Source organism: Protobothrops mucrosquamatus, unplaced genomic scaffold (genome assembly GCF_001527695.2).
Source record: "Protobothrops mucrosquamatus isolate PMUCROS unplaced genomic scaffold, P.Mucros_1.0 scaffold2417, whole genome shotgun sequence".
In the NCBI taxonomy this organism is placed as follows: Eukaryota; Metazoa; Chordata; class Lepidosauria; order Squamata; family Viperidae; genus Protobothrops; species Protobothrops mucrosquamatus.
Genome location: NW_015388489.1, coordinates 225,164 through 242,303, shown reverse-complemented (window position 1 = coordinate 242,303; position 17,140 = coordinate 225,164). Strand labels below are relative to the sequence as shown.

General features: G+C 38.0%; 1 protein-coding gene across 1 annotated transcript; it reads right to left on the bottom strand.

Moving 5' to 3' along the window:
- Window positions 1–1,819: 1,819 nt before the first annotated feature.
- On the bottom strand, window positions 1,820–14,514 carry CCDC28A (coiled-coil domain containing 28A). The gene is made up of 6 exons (XM_015824933.1): window positions 14,355–14,514; window positions 11,831–12,004; window positions 8,287–8,450; window positions 5,445–5,599; window positions 4,094–4,116; window positions 1,820–2,244 (listed from the first exon to the last, which is right to left on the bottom strand). The coding sequence occupies exons 2-6, from the start codon at window positions 11,986–11,988 to the stop codon at window positions 2,190–2,192; spliced, it is 555 nt and encodes a 184-aa protein (XP_015680419.1). The 5' UTR covers window positions 11,989–12,004; window positions 14,355–14,514; the 3' UTR covers window positions 1,820–2,189.
- Window positions 14,515–17,140: the final 2,626 nt, after the last annotated feature.

Here is a 17,140-nt window from a genome sequence, read left to right as displayed (position 1 = left end):
CAGTGCATCTATCCTTTTTGTTTTGTTCCAATTCCATCCTGTTCTTTTGGGTCCCCTATGCTAAGAAGGAATTGCACATGTGTGCTTTAAGTGGGGAAGCTGTGTTCTATCCAGGATTTTTGGCTTGTGTGTATGTATAGTTTATCAACTTTACTTAGCAGTTGAAATCATTTAAATATATAGCATACTATATGTCACAAATGCAATCCTATATATCTCTTTCCAGAAAATCTCCTGATTTTCAGGATTAAAGGAAAGGTTTTATAGAGATATAAAAGGTAGGGAGAAAGCAATCTTAAGAGTCACCTTGACTACTTCAGTTAGATTTAATGTGTTCCTTGTCTCACCTGGACACCAGCTTCCTCTATTAATTGACCACATCATCTATTAAGATGTGGCACACTTGTCATGGAGCCACCATAACATGAAGAGGTTTCACATCTGTAGTGGCAATTTCCATGAATATCAAGCATGGGAATAGAAATCCATAGTTACTAATTTTAACACATGAAACTGCAATACAAAGTAGGGACTCAAAACAATTTTCTAGAAAATTGAAACAACTTACCACTGAAGTAACACCTCAGAAACAATTAAAACCTGCCAATACTTATACTAATGAGAATTACTGTGGTCCCCATTTATATGGAAGGGACCAGATCAGTAAAGCTCAGCAGAAAAAGGGTGTCATTACGCTGAGAATCAAGCTACGATGCTAATCAGTCATCAATATAATGATCTCCGTATGAAACCACTCAGCTTCACATTTTAATTTCTTGTTCGTCAATCATCTGAAAATAGTAAGACCATACAGATATAGAAGGCTAATTACCTGAAACTAAAAGTGGAAAATTTGAACACCACACCCTCACTTTCATTACTTAAAATAAATATATATATACATGCAACAGACACCAACGTGGAATCCTTGGTGCCCTCCGAGCTTGGTTGCCTGCTTACAGACAGATGTCTGAGACTGTTTTCTCACTCAAGGTTATTAAATGGGTGAGATCAATGTACAACTGCAAACTCGTTCTTTCTAATAACAAGGTCTCCCAAGTGATAAATGAAATGTAAAACTGTAATGAAAATGTAGTGCAATTCTTCCCTTGCTCCGAGGGCTGAGTTATGCGCAGGATATGAGCCCATCTTCAGCCATTTCTGCTCATCCAACTTAGCTGCCCAAAGTAGGTATGCTTCAGGTTCCCAGAGGCAGTTATCTAATGGGACCTAGACTCCATGCCTTCACTGTTGCAGCATCTGCTTTTTGGGATGAGCATCTTCCCCACCCCTTATCCTACTACTCTTGTGTAAAGCTGAGAAAAGATGCTTTTCTCTTGTGTTTTGGGCCAAGATGGTAACTGAACCCACTTGATTATGAGAAGGAGTGTTTATTTGAGCCATGAGGGCATAGTGGTTAGAAAGCAGTAGTCCAAGCTAATTCTGCTGACTGCCAGGAGTTCGATTCTCACCAGCTCAAGGTTGTCTCAGCTTTCCATCCTTCCTTGGTTGGTAAAATGAGGACCCAGACTGTTGGGGGTAACACGTTGATTCTGTAAACCGCTTAGAGAGGGCTGTAAAGCACTATGAAGCACTATAAGTATGATTGCTAGTATTTTCAGCCTTGATTATCTATGTACTGGTGTAGTTTATTATGTTGGTTTCATATTTATTGGGCATTTACTTATATCTGCAGCCCAAAGTAATAAATTATGAATGTGGCAGCTTTATAAATTCAATAACACATAAAAAACACTCAATGGTAACATAAATTCTGTAGAAAGCAGAAATCTTTAAAATTATTTTATTGCTAAAATAAATTAAACATTCATTTAATGGCATCACTGAGCATGTGCTGATTGTCTACACTGTGGAAAAGGAAGCAGGCACACGATAGTTCATTATTAACTTAATCAATACTGATTTTCTTTTCCATTTTAGAAATGTTCTTTCAAGTTTTCCCACATTTCACAGAGGATAAGGCAACGATACAAAGCATAGCAGCAAAACATGGCCATACTGTACCCTAAGCTTCAAGCCTGACAAGGCTACAACAATGCACGTCTGCTAAGAGGAGTATGTGCACATATTAATTATTTTCAACATGTTGTTACAGAAGCAAGGAACAGTCTGCTGGAAATTAAATACAAGAACTTGGATTCCCCCATACAAGCAAGAAAATGGCACATTTAGCTTGTGCTGGTGTTCGGAAGTTCTTGAACATCTGCTAAGTGAAGTTTCTGTCTGAAGCAAGGAGTCAAGGAATAGCATTTGATGAGTTTGAGCTAAAGGTAAAACCCCTTATGCTCTTCTAGGATTACATGCATTTCAGGAGAAGCAGGTTTTGAGATAATGTCTGGAGAGGTTTTTAAGAGGCTGCAGGATACATAGAACTTGTCTTTTCATTTATTCTGAAAAAGGACCCTGAGTGGCAGGTGAGCATGAGAAAAATGGACAAGTTACATTTCACATAAAACATGCAACCTGTCATTGTAGTACTACTTCACTAAAGTTTGAATCGCAGCCATAGACAAAAGTAGGGTGAAGTATTAAAAAAAATAAATGGCTTCTTTCTCTGTGATAATCCCAGAATAAGTTCTCCTCTAAATACTGCAATTCTCAAGTTGCCGATTTATTTATTTCACTTATATCTGCCTTTTCCCTGGGAGCTCACAGTGGCAGACATGGAAGCCTTTTCACCTTTTATTTCTCACAAAAGAAAACGAATGAGGTAGGTTGAGTTGAGAGCAAAAGTCGCCCAAAATCACTCAGGGAGTTACAGTGGTAGAAGGTACACCCGAGCCTGAGATTCCCTGGATTTGTTCAGCATCTTAACTACCACACTGAGTTTCTACTAGGCTATATCAAATGGGGGTTTGGAGGGTAAAATTGGGCACATTATAGCCCCAGTTCGCACTGATCTTTAACATTTTTAAAAATAATGCAAAATCAACATTATGTTCCTTAATTAAATTTCACACTGGGTATTAGGATTGGGTCTTCACAGCCTTAGTGCAATATTCTGTCTTATCCTTTCACTATTATTATCTTTACTACCTTGAGCCGTGGTGGCACAGTGGTTAGAAAGAATATTGCGGGCTAATTGTGCCGACTGCCAGCAGTTCGATTCTCACTGGCTCAAGGTTGACTCAGCCTTCCATTCTTCCAAGATAGGTAAAATGAAGACCCAAATTGTAGGGGGCAATATGCTGACTCTGTAAACCACCTAGAGCAGTGTTTCTCAACCTTGACAATTTTAAGGCATGTGGACTTCAACTCCCAGAATTCCACAGCCAGCATTGCTGGCTGTGGAATTCTGGGAGTTGAAGTCCACATGCCTTAAAATTGTCAAGGTTGAGAAACACTGACCTAGAGAGTGCTCTAAAGCACTATGAAGTGGTTATAAGTCTAAGTGCTCTTGCTACTAGAAACAATAGGAGTAAAGCAATTACGTTGGGGATGGCAGGCATTAAGAAAAATGATATGAAGTAAGCATACCATCTTTTTTAAAAATCTACATAGTAACAGACACACAGAAAAGAGAGCTCACCCCAAATTATAGTTTATTAAGCCACGTGGAGAAAAGTATTACTGTGCAAAAAAAGACACTTCCCACTATTATTCAGGTCTATATTGAGAAGAGTTTTGTGAGAAACGCGTGAAAGCAAATTATAGCCCAAACATGCAGTAAATCACACTGTTTGTTATCAAACTCTTAAGTTAGTTCACATTTGATACAACCAATTTCCATTCCAAGCCACTAAGGAAATATTGCTCTGTTCAAAAATTGAGTAGAAGGCAAAGTAACCAGGTAAAGTTGTAGATGTACAAAGACAGGGAAGTGAAAAGAAATGGAGGGAACAAAAAAAAAAGGGGGGGGGAGTGAGTTGCATGCTATTTAAAATAACTTGTAAATCATGAAGAAATGTTAAATGTTTCTGGATTACAGGCTTAAAAAGATAAAACAGATCAAATTGTTCTTAGATTGAGGTGCTGTTGCATCACATGCTCTGAATTTTACCCTTTGTATAAAATGAGCTATTACATTTAGACAGCTATTTGGTCAAGACTGGACATTTCACAAAAAGGATACATAGAAGAATTCAGTTCTTCCAGCTACAGTAGAAGGAAATATAAAAAACTGCACTTAATATATTAATTGTCCAGATAATTTATCAGTAAGGCTTAATTGCATTTATAAAAGAGACTGAGATCTACTGGAACCCCAACTGGGGAAAGAATTGGATGTCAATTTCCCACAGCAATGTCCGACACTGTTCTGCAGTGTTTCTAAACTCTCCAGAACAGCTTTTCATCAATGATAGAAAAATAAACTGAATTTGCTTTTTCTGCTTGAGACTTCTTCTTTGGAAACAACAGTGGACCACCAATTCAATATTTTTTGTTAATCAAATATTTGTGACAGCACTAAACTAATCTTACAATCCACAAGCGGGCCTGACCTAGGGAGGATTTTAGGTAGGGACGATTTTAAAAGTAATTTTAATCGGAAACACAGCTGGCAATATTTGGTTTTTAATTCGGCTTTTATTGGGGTTTATATTTTTGTATTTCTGTATTTTTGTATTTTGTGTATAGTATTTGTTTTTTAATATGCTGTGAACCGCCCTGAGTCCTATGGGAGAAGGGCGGTATACAAATTAAATTAAATTAACATTAACATTAACATTAGATTCAACTTTCATCCTTTATCAAATTTCCAAATGCAAATGTTAATGGTACCACAAAGACAGAATACAAAACAAGTATTTGAAGCCTGTCAATACCTCTTTTGTTGCTTCCAGAGATTGTAATGCTGAAATTTATGAAAATTTAATGGGAGGGGTTAGAAGACAAAGGACAGAATGATAACTTCCTTTTCAAATGTATTCTTCTGGTTTTTTTTAAAAAAAGAAAGGCTGCAGTGTTTTTTCTTTATCAATAGAGGGTAGTATAATATTGGGAAAATGTCTCATTGTCAGGGCACACTCACTTATGAAGGAAAAGGTTACAGTTTGAACAATGTAATTTTGTTATTATGCAAACCCTTCAGAAATAAGAAAGCCATATATTTTTATAGGATAAAAAAACAGAACTGAATTCGGGAATTTTTGCATCCCTACTATCAAGTAGGAGTGTAAAAATACTTCATTTTGAACAATTCTGAACATAAAATTTCACAAAAGTACAGGGTTGAGGGAAAGGCAGGATGTTTTGAACACTGTGAGACAGTGTTGCTGTTAAAATGGGTCACTCTTTAAAATTTGGTGCTCAAAATTGTTTGAAACAAACAGAAGTGAAGAAGCTTCTTGGATAAGAAGCAAAACATCTTCAAGGAAAAACAAGGCCCAGTAGTTGCCTTTTGCAAAAGCACCTTTGGGGCATTTGAAACCAACCTTTTGCAAAATTCTATTATAAACTTCTTGTGCCCTGTTTATACTTACATCTGACAACAATCTATCCAGATTAGAGTCACTAGTTAGTTTTCTTTTATCTTCAGGGAGTTCTTCCAACTCTCCATAAAGTTCCAAGTTCAAGCGGGCCAACTTCTCTTGCATTTCTCTTACATGTTCCATTTGCTCAATAGAACATTCATTTCCTGAAGTAAACAAAGGTATAAATATGCATTAAGTCAAAAAGATTTGATAATAATTAAAAGTATTAACTTTCCATCATGCTAACAGACAGATCAGAACTGCTACAGGAGGCTTAAGAAAATGATCAAAGTGCAACGTCGCAGCAGTGCTTTACTCTTCAGAAGCGAAGGGCAACATTACCTCACAAAACAGCTTCAAAAGAGTACTTTACTTGAAACAGCATAGAAGCAATGTTCCCCTTTGAAGATCTGATAACTCCATAATTTAGCTCCTCTTCACAGTAATTCTCCCCGAACCTGTCCTTCCATAAATCTTGCAGGTGGTTTTCTGGTTTCTTTAGGCGATCGCAAGCTAAAGAGATGGCATCTCTGGAGATTCTGAAGCTACACATCATTTTAAAAAAGTGGTTTTGTGGGGTGATGAATAAATATGATTTATTGGGTTTACCTCACCACATTCAAGAAGGCTCTTGTCAGTTTACTCTTTCCATCAATATAATACCATAAAACGTTCACAATAAAGGAGAGAGAAAAATGACAGTTAACCAACCAAGCCTAAGGGAAGTTTATGACACCAACTCAAATCTCAAAAGCTCTGTAAAGCTTCACTTTAATAGCTTACAGAAAAGCCGAAGTATTGACATAATTTCTAGGAAAAGGCTCTTCCAGAATGCAGGCATACCAAAGACAAACAAGCTGTGAGTCTCCAACCCTGTTAACTTTGCAGATATGAGTGACCACCAGTAAGTTCTACTGTGACATATGGGTCAAGAGTAGTTAGAGAAGGTAATCCTGAAAGCACCTTCACGCTAAGCAATGTAAGGCTTTAAAAGTTAAAAACAGCATTTGAACATTTGAATTGCACTTAGAAACTAACAGGAGTCACTGTAGGGCCCAAAGCACCGGTGTCATGTGTTCATGTCAGCATGTAACAGCTAGCACCTGGGCTGCCACATTGACAAGACCACAGATGCCTCCAAGTGATCTTCAGAGGCAGTCCCATGTAGAGCAGTGCAGCAGCACAATCCACTGGTGGTGAAATCATACAAAACTCATTTTTACACCTTTAGCAATATAGGTTCATTTTGCTATTTTCAGAAATACATTGTAATCTGCATTACTTTACTAATACATCAAGTTTGGTATGCTCATTAAATGGAAAAGTATACTTTAATCCATTGCTTCCAAAATGTTTTCCTTCGCTTATCAGAAAGAGACCCTTTTATCCATTGCAGGTAAAACACTTCAATTTCAATGTCCCTGTGGTGATTCAGTAATAGATTTGTGTGGCATTATCCAAAGAGCTTGAATAATTTATCCAAGTTTGAGAAGCACTTTAGTAACATGGTAATTTTATTTCTGGATCTTTCTTCTATCCTTTGAGGCTTATTTAAGGCTTTAAACAAAAAGTCAGCAGCAGACTTTTCCATAAGCAAATCAAGCACTGAATCTTCTTCTTGCCTTTCTCGTTCATGGAACAGAAAAGCATCTCAGTGTCGCCTTTGAGAATTGTACTGCATTGTTTGTCCTCTACATACAGGAATTGAATATTCTGTTGCCCTAGATAAAAGCCTACTTATTACAAGTCAACAGAAAGTAGGATTGTGAACAATGGCAAAAAAAATGCTTTGGACAATGCAAGTATGCTTACAGAACAGCTCTCTGCAACTCTTTAAAGCAGGGATATCTTTTCCTAGGGTCAAATACATCCCTCCAGTTTCAGCGTTATTCTAGAAAAACACATTTGATTTTCTGAGTTCCAAGAGGGTCTACAAGGGTCTAAACACAATGCTTAGCCATAACCGGAGACATTTGGTAAAACTAAAACAGCAGCTTTTTGTCACATTGTGTTCTTTATTCTAAAAAAAAACCATTTCACTGGAATTATTTTATTTCTTCCAATTTGTTTCAGCTTTCCCAATTTTTCTGAAAAAAAGATCAAAGATAGAAAATAATATAAAGATTCAAATATCTAGCTATAATTCATCTCTGATGAGCAAGACTCATTCTATTCTCCCCATACCTGAATATGTAGCAAATAAAATTTGTTTCATTTGGAGGATAAAGTAATTTATTTTATTTATCAAAATTTGCTGCCCATCTTGTGGCTAATTGAAGTATTTATTACGATCACTTACACAGCTAACGAGAATGTAGGCCTGTGAGTGAAGTATATTGAAATATGTATGGTATATACTCTACTTTCCAGTCTTAGAAGGTGAAGCCACAGCCACTGTGGACAATTTACCCAGGGTGCTAACTTATTTTTTAAAATCTCTTTCTACTCCAGTCCTCTAAAAAAAACACATTCTAAAGGAAGAGTCCGGACAGCAAATATATTAAAAATGGAATACAAAACAGGGTTGCCAGGCTCAGAATTGTTAAATATCATTATTGTCTATTTTAGTGTTAATTTTTATCTTTTAAAAACTTTTTTAATTATCTTGAGTACTCACCACAGTAGAAAACATAAATCCATTAAGTAGCACCATAATAGCAACAGTACCTTGATTTAAGCAATTTGTTCTGCCTTGAAAAAACAGTTTAATGAAACATTTCCCAATTTGTATGACTTCAGCAAATCATGCAGTTGTTTCAGTTATGCTTTCAATGTCTCCCTTTTTCAGCAGTGGTCAACATGAGCATTTCAACACGTAATTTATCTAGGGGAGCAGTCAGAATAAAAATACCAAATGCTTGCAGTTTTCCAGAATGGAAGTCATTCAGAAGACTCAGAAGTCCTTTTTCCATTTCTTGAACATCTGATACATCTGTGAGAAATGAATGCTGGATTGGAGCTGACTGGGCTCCTTTGTTTTCCACTCCTGGTGTCTTGGCTTTCTCTTTCACACCTCTGAGAAAAAGACAGAAAAATTGTCATTTAGTTCCTTCAGGCTGCTTGCTAATTTGAATGTCTCACCTCAACAAATGCTTTGAAGGAAGAACTTAACCCCCTTGTCTCCCAAACATAACATAATGATCATTTATTATACGAACTGGGGTTATGATTTGTAGCATTAGTTTCTAAAGCTACTAGTGAGGAAGTGTATTTATCATAGGTCTCTAGATTTTGCTTTTCTTTATCAAGAGGGCTAATGGAAAACTGCTTAAATAGCTTAGGAAGGTTTTTCAGTCTCTGAGAGAAGCCTCCTTTTCTTCTCTAATTGGTATGGAACAACTATTTCAATTGCTCCACTAAGTGAAGTTATCCCATTGCAGTGTCTTATTTGGACAAATCAAGGTAGGATTTAGCTTTGTTCCAACCTCCTCCCCCAAAAAGATTTTGCATCATATACACCTTCACCAATACATAGTCCACATTAACTACAGTATGTTAATTCCATACTTTACCCTAAACAACTGAAAGAACAGATTTGGTATCTTTCAGTTCCAACCAACTGTTCTTATTTGTACTCTACTATTCTTGTACCAAGTAGGTAATGAAATAGCCTCCCAGTTAAAAAGGAAAATGGTTATTATGGCTACTAGCCCTTTTCAGAAATCCAGACAATATTTGTCAGAACATGCAAGCCTTGTTGCAACATCTAGGTCCCTCAATTTTTAGCCTTCTTGTATTGTACAGGAATGTTTGAAGATTCAGCTTTTAGTGAGACAGCTGACTTCCTGTAATAGCTTCTGGCCTCATGTTTGGGCTTATCTCTTGAGAAAATAATTTAGGAAGAGATATAATATACAGGTGCCACCTTATCTTGACCAGCATGACCTACTATCTGATCAGTAAGAGTAGCAGAATCATTAGATGTCTCGTGAAGAACTTGCTTTTTCACTTTCTTGTATTTTGGTTTCAGTTATGCCGTATTTAAGTAGAACCTGTTATTTTGATTATTGTTTTGCAATTGCACTCTGTCCATTGAACAGGAGATTTCAGACGTGCCTGGATATTTGCTATCAAAGCCTTGGATGTATTCCTGGATGTATTTATCAAATTTATATGCCGCTCATATCACAGTTTGAGGTAACTCTGAGTGGCAAAGTAACTATCTCACAGTTACTAGGACCTTCAAAAGAAAAGTGTGTGCTTGCATTGCATATCACTATTCCTGAAAGAGAAATATAAGCCCATTTAAGGGCTGAGCTTAACAGTAATTCCAGACAGGAATGTACACTTTTAATATATCTTTAGCACCAAGAACTCATCTTTGGAAATAGCTTCTTTGACTGCATTGTTACATTCAGAAATACTTTTATTTACAGAACAACCACTTCAAATCCAGCAGGGAACACATTTTTCCATTCCTGAGTATTAAGGGGGGAAAAAGAATAAAACTTAGGGAAATGTTCCTTGGTTCAAATAATTAGCAGAACTTGAACTACTCAGTACTACTGCCTTCATTCTGAATGTTCATTAGACCTTGAAATGTTAATGCATTTGTTCTAGAATGGACACATTTCAGGACCTAACCAAGGATGCTCTCTTATCTGGACATATCTTGTTCCATTTTCTGGCCAAAACATTCCTTGCCAAATCTAAAAAAGAAAGTCAACAGAGCAGCTGAGATATTTCTCAGGCCATATTTGAATACTCTGTAGTTAATTTTTCTTTATCCAGTTCCCTAATCAGAAGCAAGCAGCTCTGCGAAATATGAAGTCAGATATAGAACTGACAAAAACAGCAGAACAGATATAAAATGTTAATGGCGTGGCTGCTTTTATTCTTTGTCTCAATGATTTTTGGAATTATTGCCTCCATCTGCTGAAATGACTGCCATAGCAGCACTACTTTTTCAAACAGTGTTGTGTTGATTGGGTTTTGTGAGAGACTAAGAGTAAAGTTTACTTGAACTCAATTAAAACCTGGCCTCTTGATCAGAGTTTTTAAAAAATATTATTTTAACTAACAGGCTTCATAGCCTGAAAGTCTTTTTAAGGTATCCATCCTTGGAACCTCTAGCAATGCCATATGTTGTCTGATATCTTTATTTTTCCTTTGAAAGTATCGTTCCACTCTGCTTTTCACACTTTTTGAAAAAATCTGGAAAACTGTAGCATCTGGGGATTAGAAAAGCCCTGAAGAAGAACCTCCTTAATTGTTTCAAATTACAGGGATGTGGAGTCCCTGATGCTCTCAAAGCTGGACTGTCTGCTTGCAGATATTTCATTACATTCATTCTCCTTGGTAGTTCTTTGATTAAGAGAAAACTACACCCCCACCAAAACTGGCAGGGCAAGCTGTTGTATGAAAACGGAGCAAAGCCCACACTTACTCACGCTGATGATGTCATCTAGTTGGGTAATGAAACATCTGCAAGCAAACAACCAGCTCAGAGAGCACCAAATACTTCACTGTTCAATTCTGAGCTGCAGATATTCTCTTGTATTGGAATTACAGGATTGGCAGGAAATGTCCACTATTACTAATACTTGAGGGCTGGAAACATGCCAAAGGACATACTTTCCTTGAGGATGGGGGTACATGTGGTACATTTGTTTTTGTGAAGATATATTTTATCCCCCTTAAAACCCTTCAAAAACTGTGTTCTTGCCCCACCCACTTGAGATGTCATGCAAAGCTCCACGAAGCTCTTTGAGCTTATGGAAATTTGTATCAAAATATTGTACTGACAGGAAGAAAGAAGTAATTGCTTCTTTTATTTTTATGCTGACCTTTACAGAGTACAGTGATGAAAGGCTTCAGGGAGAGAGAAATCCCTCTCCTCAGAACTACTCCAGTTGTTAGACCTTGCTTTTTCAACAAAAAAGGTTTCGCTTCCAAAGAATCTGGTCTGGTCTCTCTGATCAAGGGAGAAGGTAGTTCTATTTCCTGTCATGCACCATTCTCGCGACTAAAGATCACACTCCATTTTAAAAATACAAAATTCCCATTTAGTTAAAGAAGAAGCATATATGTGTTTGTATGTGTTTAATTAATCTAGCACAATAGAACCAAAATTAGTTTGGAACCAAATACTGGCTCTAATGATTAAACTCATACATAAGAGTTTGGATGATTTCAGAATGGGCCAGCAGACTTAAGCTTGTCTCTATCCAACCCATAAACCTCCCCAAATGAGAGGGGTGGGAAACATCACACCAAAGAGTTCCTGGGGGGAAAGCTTCAAAAAAGGGGATTCTACAGATGGCTTAGCATGGCAAGCTGGATGGTTTGTGGGCCAGGTATTCTTTATCCCTTAATGTTTCCCTTCCTGAAAACTGTACAGCTCTCAAATTTGACCAGCTTTGATAGCTAGTAGCACATTCCATATAAAACCTTACCTTTTTAACTTTGATCTTTGTAAAGGAACCTGGGATGCAGAATTGGTAAATGCTGTACTTTTGCTAGAAGGCACAGTGTTTTTCTTATTGCTGAGAACCTGACTGACATGAGTCATCGATGACTTGGGACTCCTCCTTTTGTTTTTTTTCTCTTCCATTTCCTGGTTCTTTTATCTTTTATTATAGAGGAAGAGAAATAGCAAACAGAATTTATACATATGCTTATATCATGATTTCAATGGAAAAGTAATTTTGCACAGTATGTATTTTTACATTTCATAAACCAGCTTGATTTCGTTTGCTACCCATCTTGCCACAAGCCAACTCAGATATACTAGAAATCAGAATATAAATCCTCCAAGTTAAATTGGAACATATTTGAAAGCTACTTTCAGGAAAAGAAATATTATTAATCAAATCCTATGACTATATATTCAAAGCCAATAATTCATAAAACATTTTTCCAAGTAAAAATAGAACTGAAGCTCCAAATTTCTAAATGGCTATTGGGACAGATGAAATTTTTATTGACTATGTCCTTCAACTCCTTGAAAAGAAGGGTATACCATTGGATAAATAACATACATTTAAATAGTCTCATTTTACTGGAGTAAAATCAGTTCTATTTCCTATGGCCTTATTAAAAAAAGTGTTGTAAAATGTATTAATACTTTGGTTAATAAGTCTTCAGAATTTCATCTTCAAAAATGGGTCTAATGTCATAATGAACCTGTAACCCACAGAAAATGTATTAAAATATATATTCCATTAGAACTTTGGGTATTACTGGAAGGTCTATAAGTGATATCAAATATAAATGCCAGCCAGTATGATCAACCTTGCTTGAAAATCAGTATGCGTATACCCTGAAAGAAAATGCTAGTTATTCGGAAGAGAATAGATAACTGTTTCCCCCTCCCCCCAAAAAAACTAATTCAGCCTCTCTGAGGTATTCTAAGACTCCAATCTGTTCAATAAAACCTTTGCATGGCTATCAAATTGGTATATTGTATATGCATACTCATCACAAAGCTCCTGAAAAACCTTCTGTGCATTCCTTACTATTTCAAGCACTGTGGGAGTTGTAGTACAATTCCATTCAAAATGGCAGGTGTGTCCCCAGATTATGGTTAAAAAAAAAAGTCAAGATAGTAACCATACGTAGTTATACAATCCTTGAATTCTGGTTAATTTTTATATTTTATATTGTCTATTTTATGTATTCATTTTATTGTAAACTGCTTAGAACTAGATGGTCAGCAGTTGGATGAATACAGGTAGTCCTCGATTTACAACCATTTGGTTAGTGACCACAACAGCACTGAAAAAAGTGACTCGTGACTGTTTTTCATTCTTGTAATCATTGTAATATCGTCATGGTCACGTGATCAGAATTTGGATGCTTGGCAACTAGTTCATATTTATGATGGTTGCAGTGTCCCAGAATCATGCAACTGCTTTTTGCAACCTTCTGAGAAGAAAAGTCATTGGGAAGCCAGATTACTTTAAAACTGTTATTAACTTAACAACTGTGGTAACAAAGGTCATCAAGTGGGACAAAATTCAACTGCCTTGTTTAGCAACAGAAATTTTGGGCCCAACTGTGGTCATAATTCGAGCTCCTATATGTAACACTTGCAGTTTTGACCACGCCATCACGGCTAGCATTTTTATTTTTACCATATCCTGGATAATAGTTTAAGGAGGGAAATATCTAGTCCCACAATGTTAAACCTAAAACTTAAATCTCTTCCCTCTCAGCTCTTGCTTGATTTGTTGCTCTGGAAATGAGAGCCTCCTAGTTCCAACTGGCAAAACCATTTTTGAAGATTCCTGTACTTGGATGGCCCTTTGGAAAGTAGGGCCACTTGGGTCTGGTCTGGCTTTGATTCCAGCCCTCTGATGGGTCTTTGCTACTCTCCGATGCCAACAAATAACACCCTCATTTATTCCAGATGTAACAGAGGCAAAGTAGACTGAAGCATCTGCAGAAAAGGATGCTTGTAAAACAACAACAACCCAACTTCCATCTCGTGACTTTTCCTATTGGAAATCCAAAGTCAGGTCCGCAAACCCTTTAATCCAGTGTTTCTCAACCTTGACCATTTTAAGGCATGTGGACTTCAACTCCCAGAATTCCACAGCCAGCATTGCTGGCTGTGGAATTCTGGGAGTTGAAGTCCACATACCTTAAAATTGTCAAGGTTGAGAAACACTGCTTTAATCGAAAGGGGCCCGTATTTCAACTAAAGGAGTGGACTGCCCGTTGAGCTGTATACCCTGAAATCAGTTCTGACCTGAATCTTAAGCTGATCGAGTCCCGAGGCTCAAGTTAAGACCTACGTCTTGTTTATACGCACTCCCACAGCCACGCAAACACGCGTGGACGTTTTGCAGACGCGGCATCCCCGCAACCATTTTCTCAGCTGACCGAGCTGGTTAGGCAGGTTCGCGTTTCACCGAGTCATGGAAGCGCTGCTATTCTCAGGGGGCGGCGAGCAATGGGGGGGGGGCTTAGACCTACCTGCGGTGGCGCGGAAGTGCCCGGTATCTCCCAAGTCAGCCCAGTCCGATTGTACCCCGTAACCTGCCGGCCCTGCCTTATATCTTATACCCACCCCAAACTCAGCCCTTCCGAATGAGCCGGCAGAACGAAACTTCCGGGCCCGCTCCAAACAAGAACCCACGTGCTCTAGAGGACGAAGCCAAGCGGCAGAACCCGGAAGATGTTGGTCACGTGACCGCGCGCTCTTCTCGAGGGGGCCGCTTCCACGTCGCCGAGACGCGCAACTTTTCGCTTATATCCTCTCTTCTCCCGCCTCTCCCCCCCCCGCCGCCTTCTCGAAACCGAGAAGGGATCGAATGTGCGGTTCGCAGTCGTGGATTGGGCTCTGATCGGCTTGTATTTGTTCCTTTTACTCGGGGATAAAAGGCTCGACTGAAACCCAAAGCACTAAGAGCAGGGGTCCTCAACCTTGGCAACTTTTAAGACTTGTGGACTTCAACTCCCAGAATTCCTCAGGCAGCAAAGCTGCCTGAGGAATTCTGGGAATTGAAGTCCACAAGTCTTAAAGTTGCCAAGGTTGAGGACCCCTGCACTAGAGTGACCAGCATCCTACTGCTTTTAGTAGGATGCGTTACTTCGTAGCTCCATCATCTCCCAGCTACAATAGATGCTGCCGATGGGAATTTTAAGCTAGCGGGAGGCCAGGTTGGGGAAGAAGATTGCCGTGAGGAAGGGCAGGCATTGCTCTCTTTTTCCAACTGGGGCAAGGAATGCAATCCCAAGCATCTCCCTTATCCCTTTTTTCTCCTCCCCTCCCCTCCCCCATCAATTTTTTAACATTGAATTCAGCTTGATGGCAAAAACTTTCAAAAGTGTTTCTGCTGCAAAAGTATTTCTGCAATAATGCAGTGGATGGGGGTACTCGTACACAAGAACTTTTTTTCTTGCATAATTTTAACTGCTGTAAATTTCCCACAGTCCTGGTTATCTGGTGGTATATACATTTAGTACAAACAAGTTGTTATAAGCCAGTCACTGTTTTTAGAAAAAAGGAAGGTGACATAAATAAGAACAGATGTGGCTAGATTCATCCATCTTCTACACTGGCAAGACAGTGAATTACCGATTTGCCCAATTCGATGTTTATTCTGTTAACAGACTCAAAGGATTTGTACTGGCCAGTGATTGCATTTTTCTGGGAAAATCAACAAGTCTTTGTACTTGGAATAGTGGCAGATCAAAATCCAACCAGCTTTTTGAATATAGTAACAAACTCTTGAACTTTTTTTTAATGCTGCAATCATCCTATTTTAAATTTGACGTTCTTATCCATTGCTGCTTGCATGCAAAAGTTTCCATAAAAACTTTTGTTTTTATGTAATAGAATGAAGGATAGGTAGAGAGAATCCAAATGAAACTCTTGTAAAACTCATTAGCTATATTGGATTTCAAAGTGGGAAATACAACAATCAATACTACATGTAGTCCACAAAGATGGCACCAATGCAACTTGAACTGAAATAAATACAAAGATAATTCTTCAGTTGCATACATTGTTTCTGTGAGTAAATGTTTATTTAAATTGCTTTAAGTGGAACGCAGTTCAACTTCTCCCGTGCAGCAACAATTAATGGAACTTTAAACGAGGTGTATTCATCAATATGATACTGGTTCCTGCAGTGAGTCACTGGAGTACAGTAATGGTTTTTTTTTAAAGAACTGAACTGCTATGAATAATTGCTGAAAAAAGGAGCAGTATTTATTGTATGTAGAAATGAGGTAGGCTTTTTTAATCAGTTTTTATTTTATTGAAAAGTTTCACCTCTCCAATACACAGCAAGACCAGTGAGAATAGTTACACTGACATTCCCTAAATGGATTGCCTCTTTCAAGGGACCTCAATATGCCAAGTGACCTACATACATGAATGACCAAATTAAGTCTGTTAAAGTATCTTCCACAGTTTTGTTCTTATGGCACTACTCACAAAGGCAATACTCCTCTTGGGATCTAGCACAAGATGAAGTACAAATTGTGTCCAGGAGTGGCACAACATGATACCTGCTTTTGAAGTTATGCAGAAACATACCAAAAGTGACACACACGCACAGATACCTGTACCACATTTTCTTCCACAATACTGTAGGCAACTTTACATTGAGTGCCATTCTACCTCTCTGCATGTGTGATTGCATTATGTCTCCTGTTGACTGAGAAGGCTGAAAAATAGCTGCCTAAGCCACTGGTATATATTTAGTATATGCTATCTCTGGAGGTAATTAATGGTGTAAAGACACCTCCATCGATTGCCATGGAATTTTCAGCAACAAATAGAGTTCTGAAAAACAAAAGGCATTGAACTCTTACACAGTGCAGAAATCCCATTTCACCAAATCATTCATGATTTACCAGAAATGTGAACTCTCTGCAAACTGTTTGACATTCATACTCAACTGCACACCTCAACCATTATGGTTGTTCCCACTAGGGATCTTCCCAGATGAGACTGGTGCACAACTTCATGGCAAGTGACCAGTCCCCACACTATTACAGTCCTGTCCTCCATTGTAGCTTGTAAAGTTTTGTTGCAACTGTGGACCTTAGGAATTGTCATATTGAAGTAACAGTTGCATAATAGGAAGTGGGGGAGTCAAAGCTAAAGTTGGGTGCAGTCATGTTAATGGTTGAGGGGAATTTGCACAACAATGCTTTGTATAGTCACATCAACATTTGTACAACCTCCTTTTCTCATTTTGTTCAAAGTGTATAAAGGGAAACATAATCCCTGGTACCATGTTTTGCTT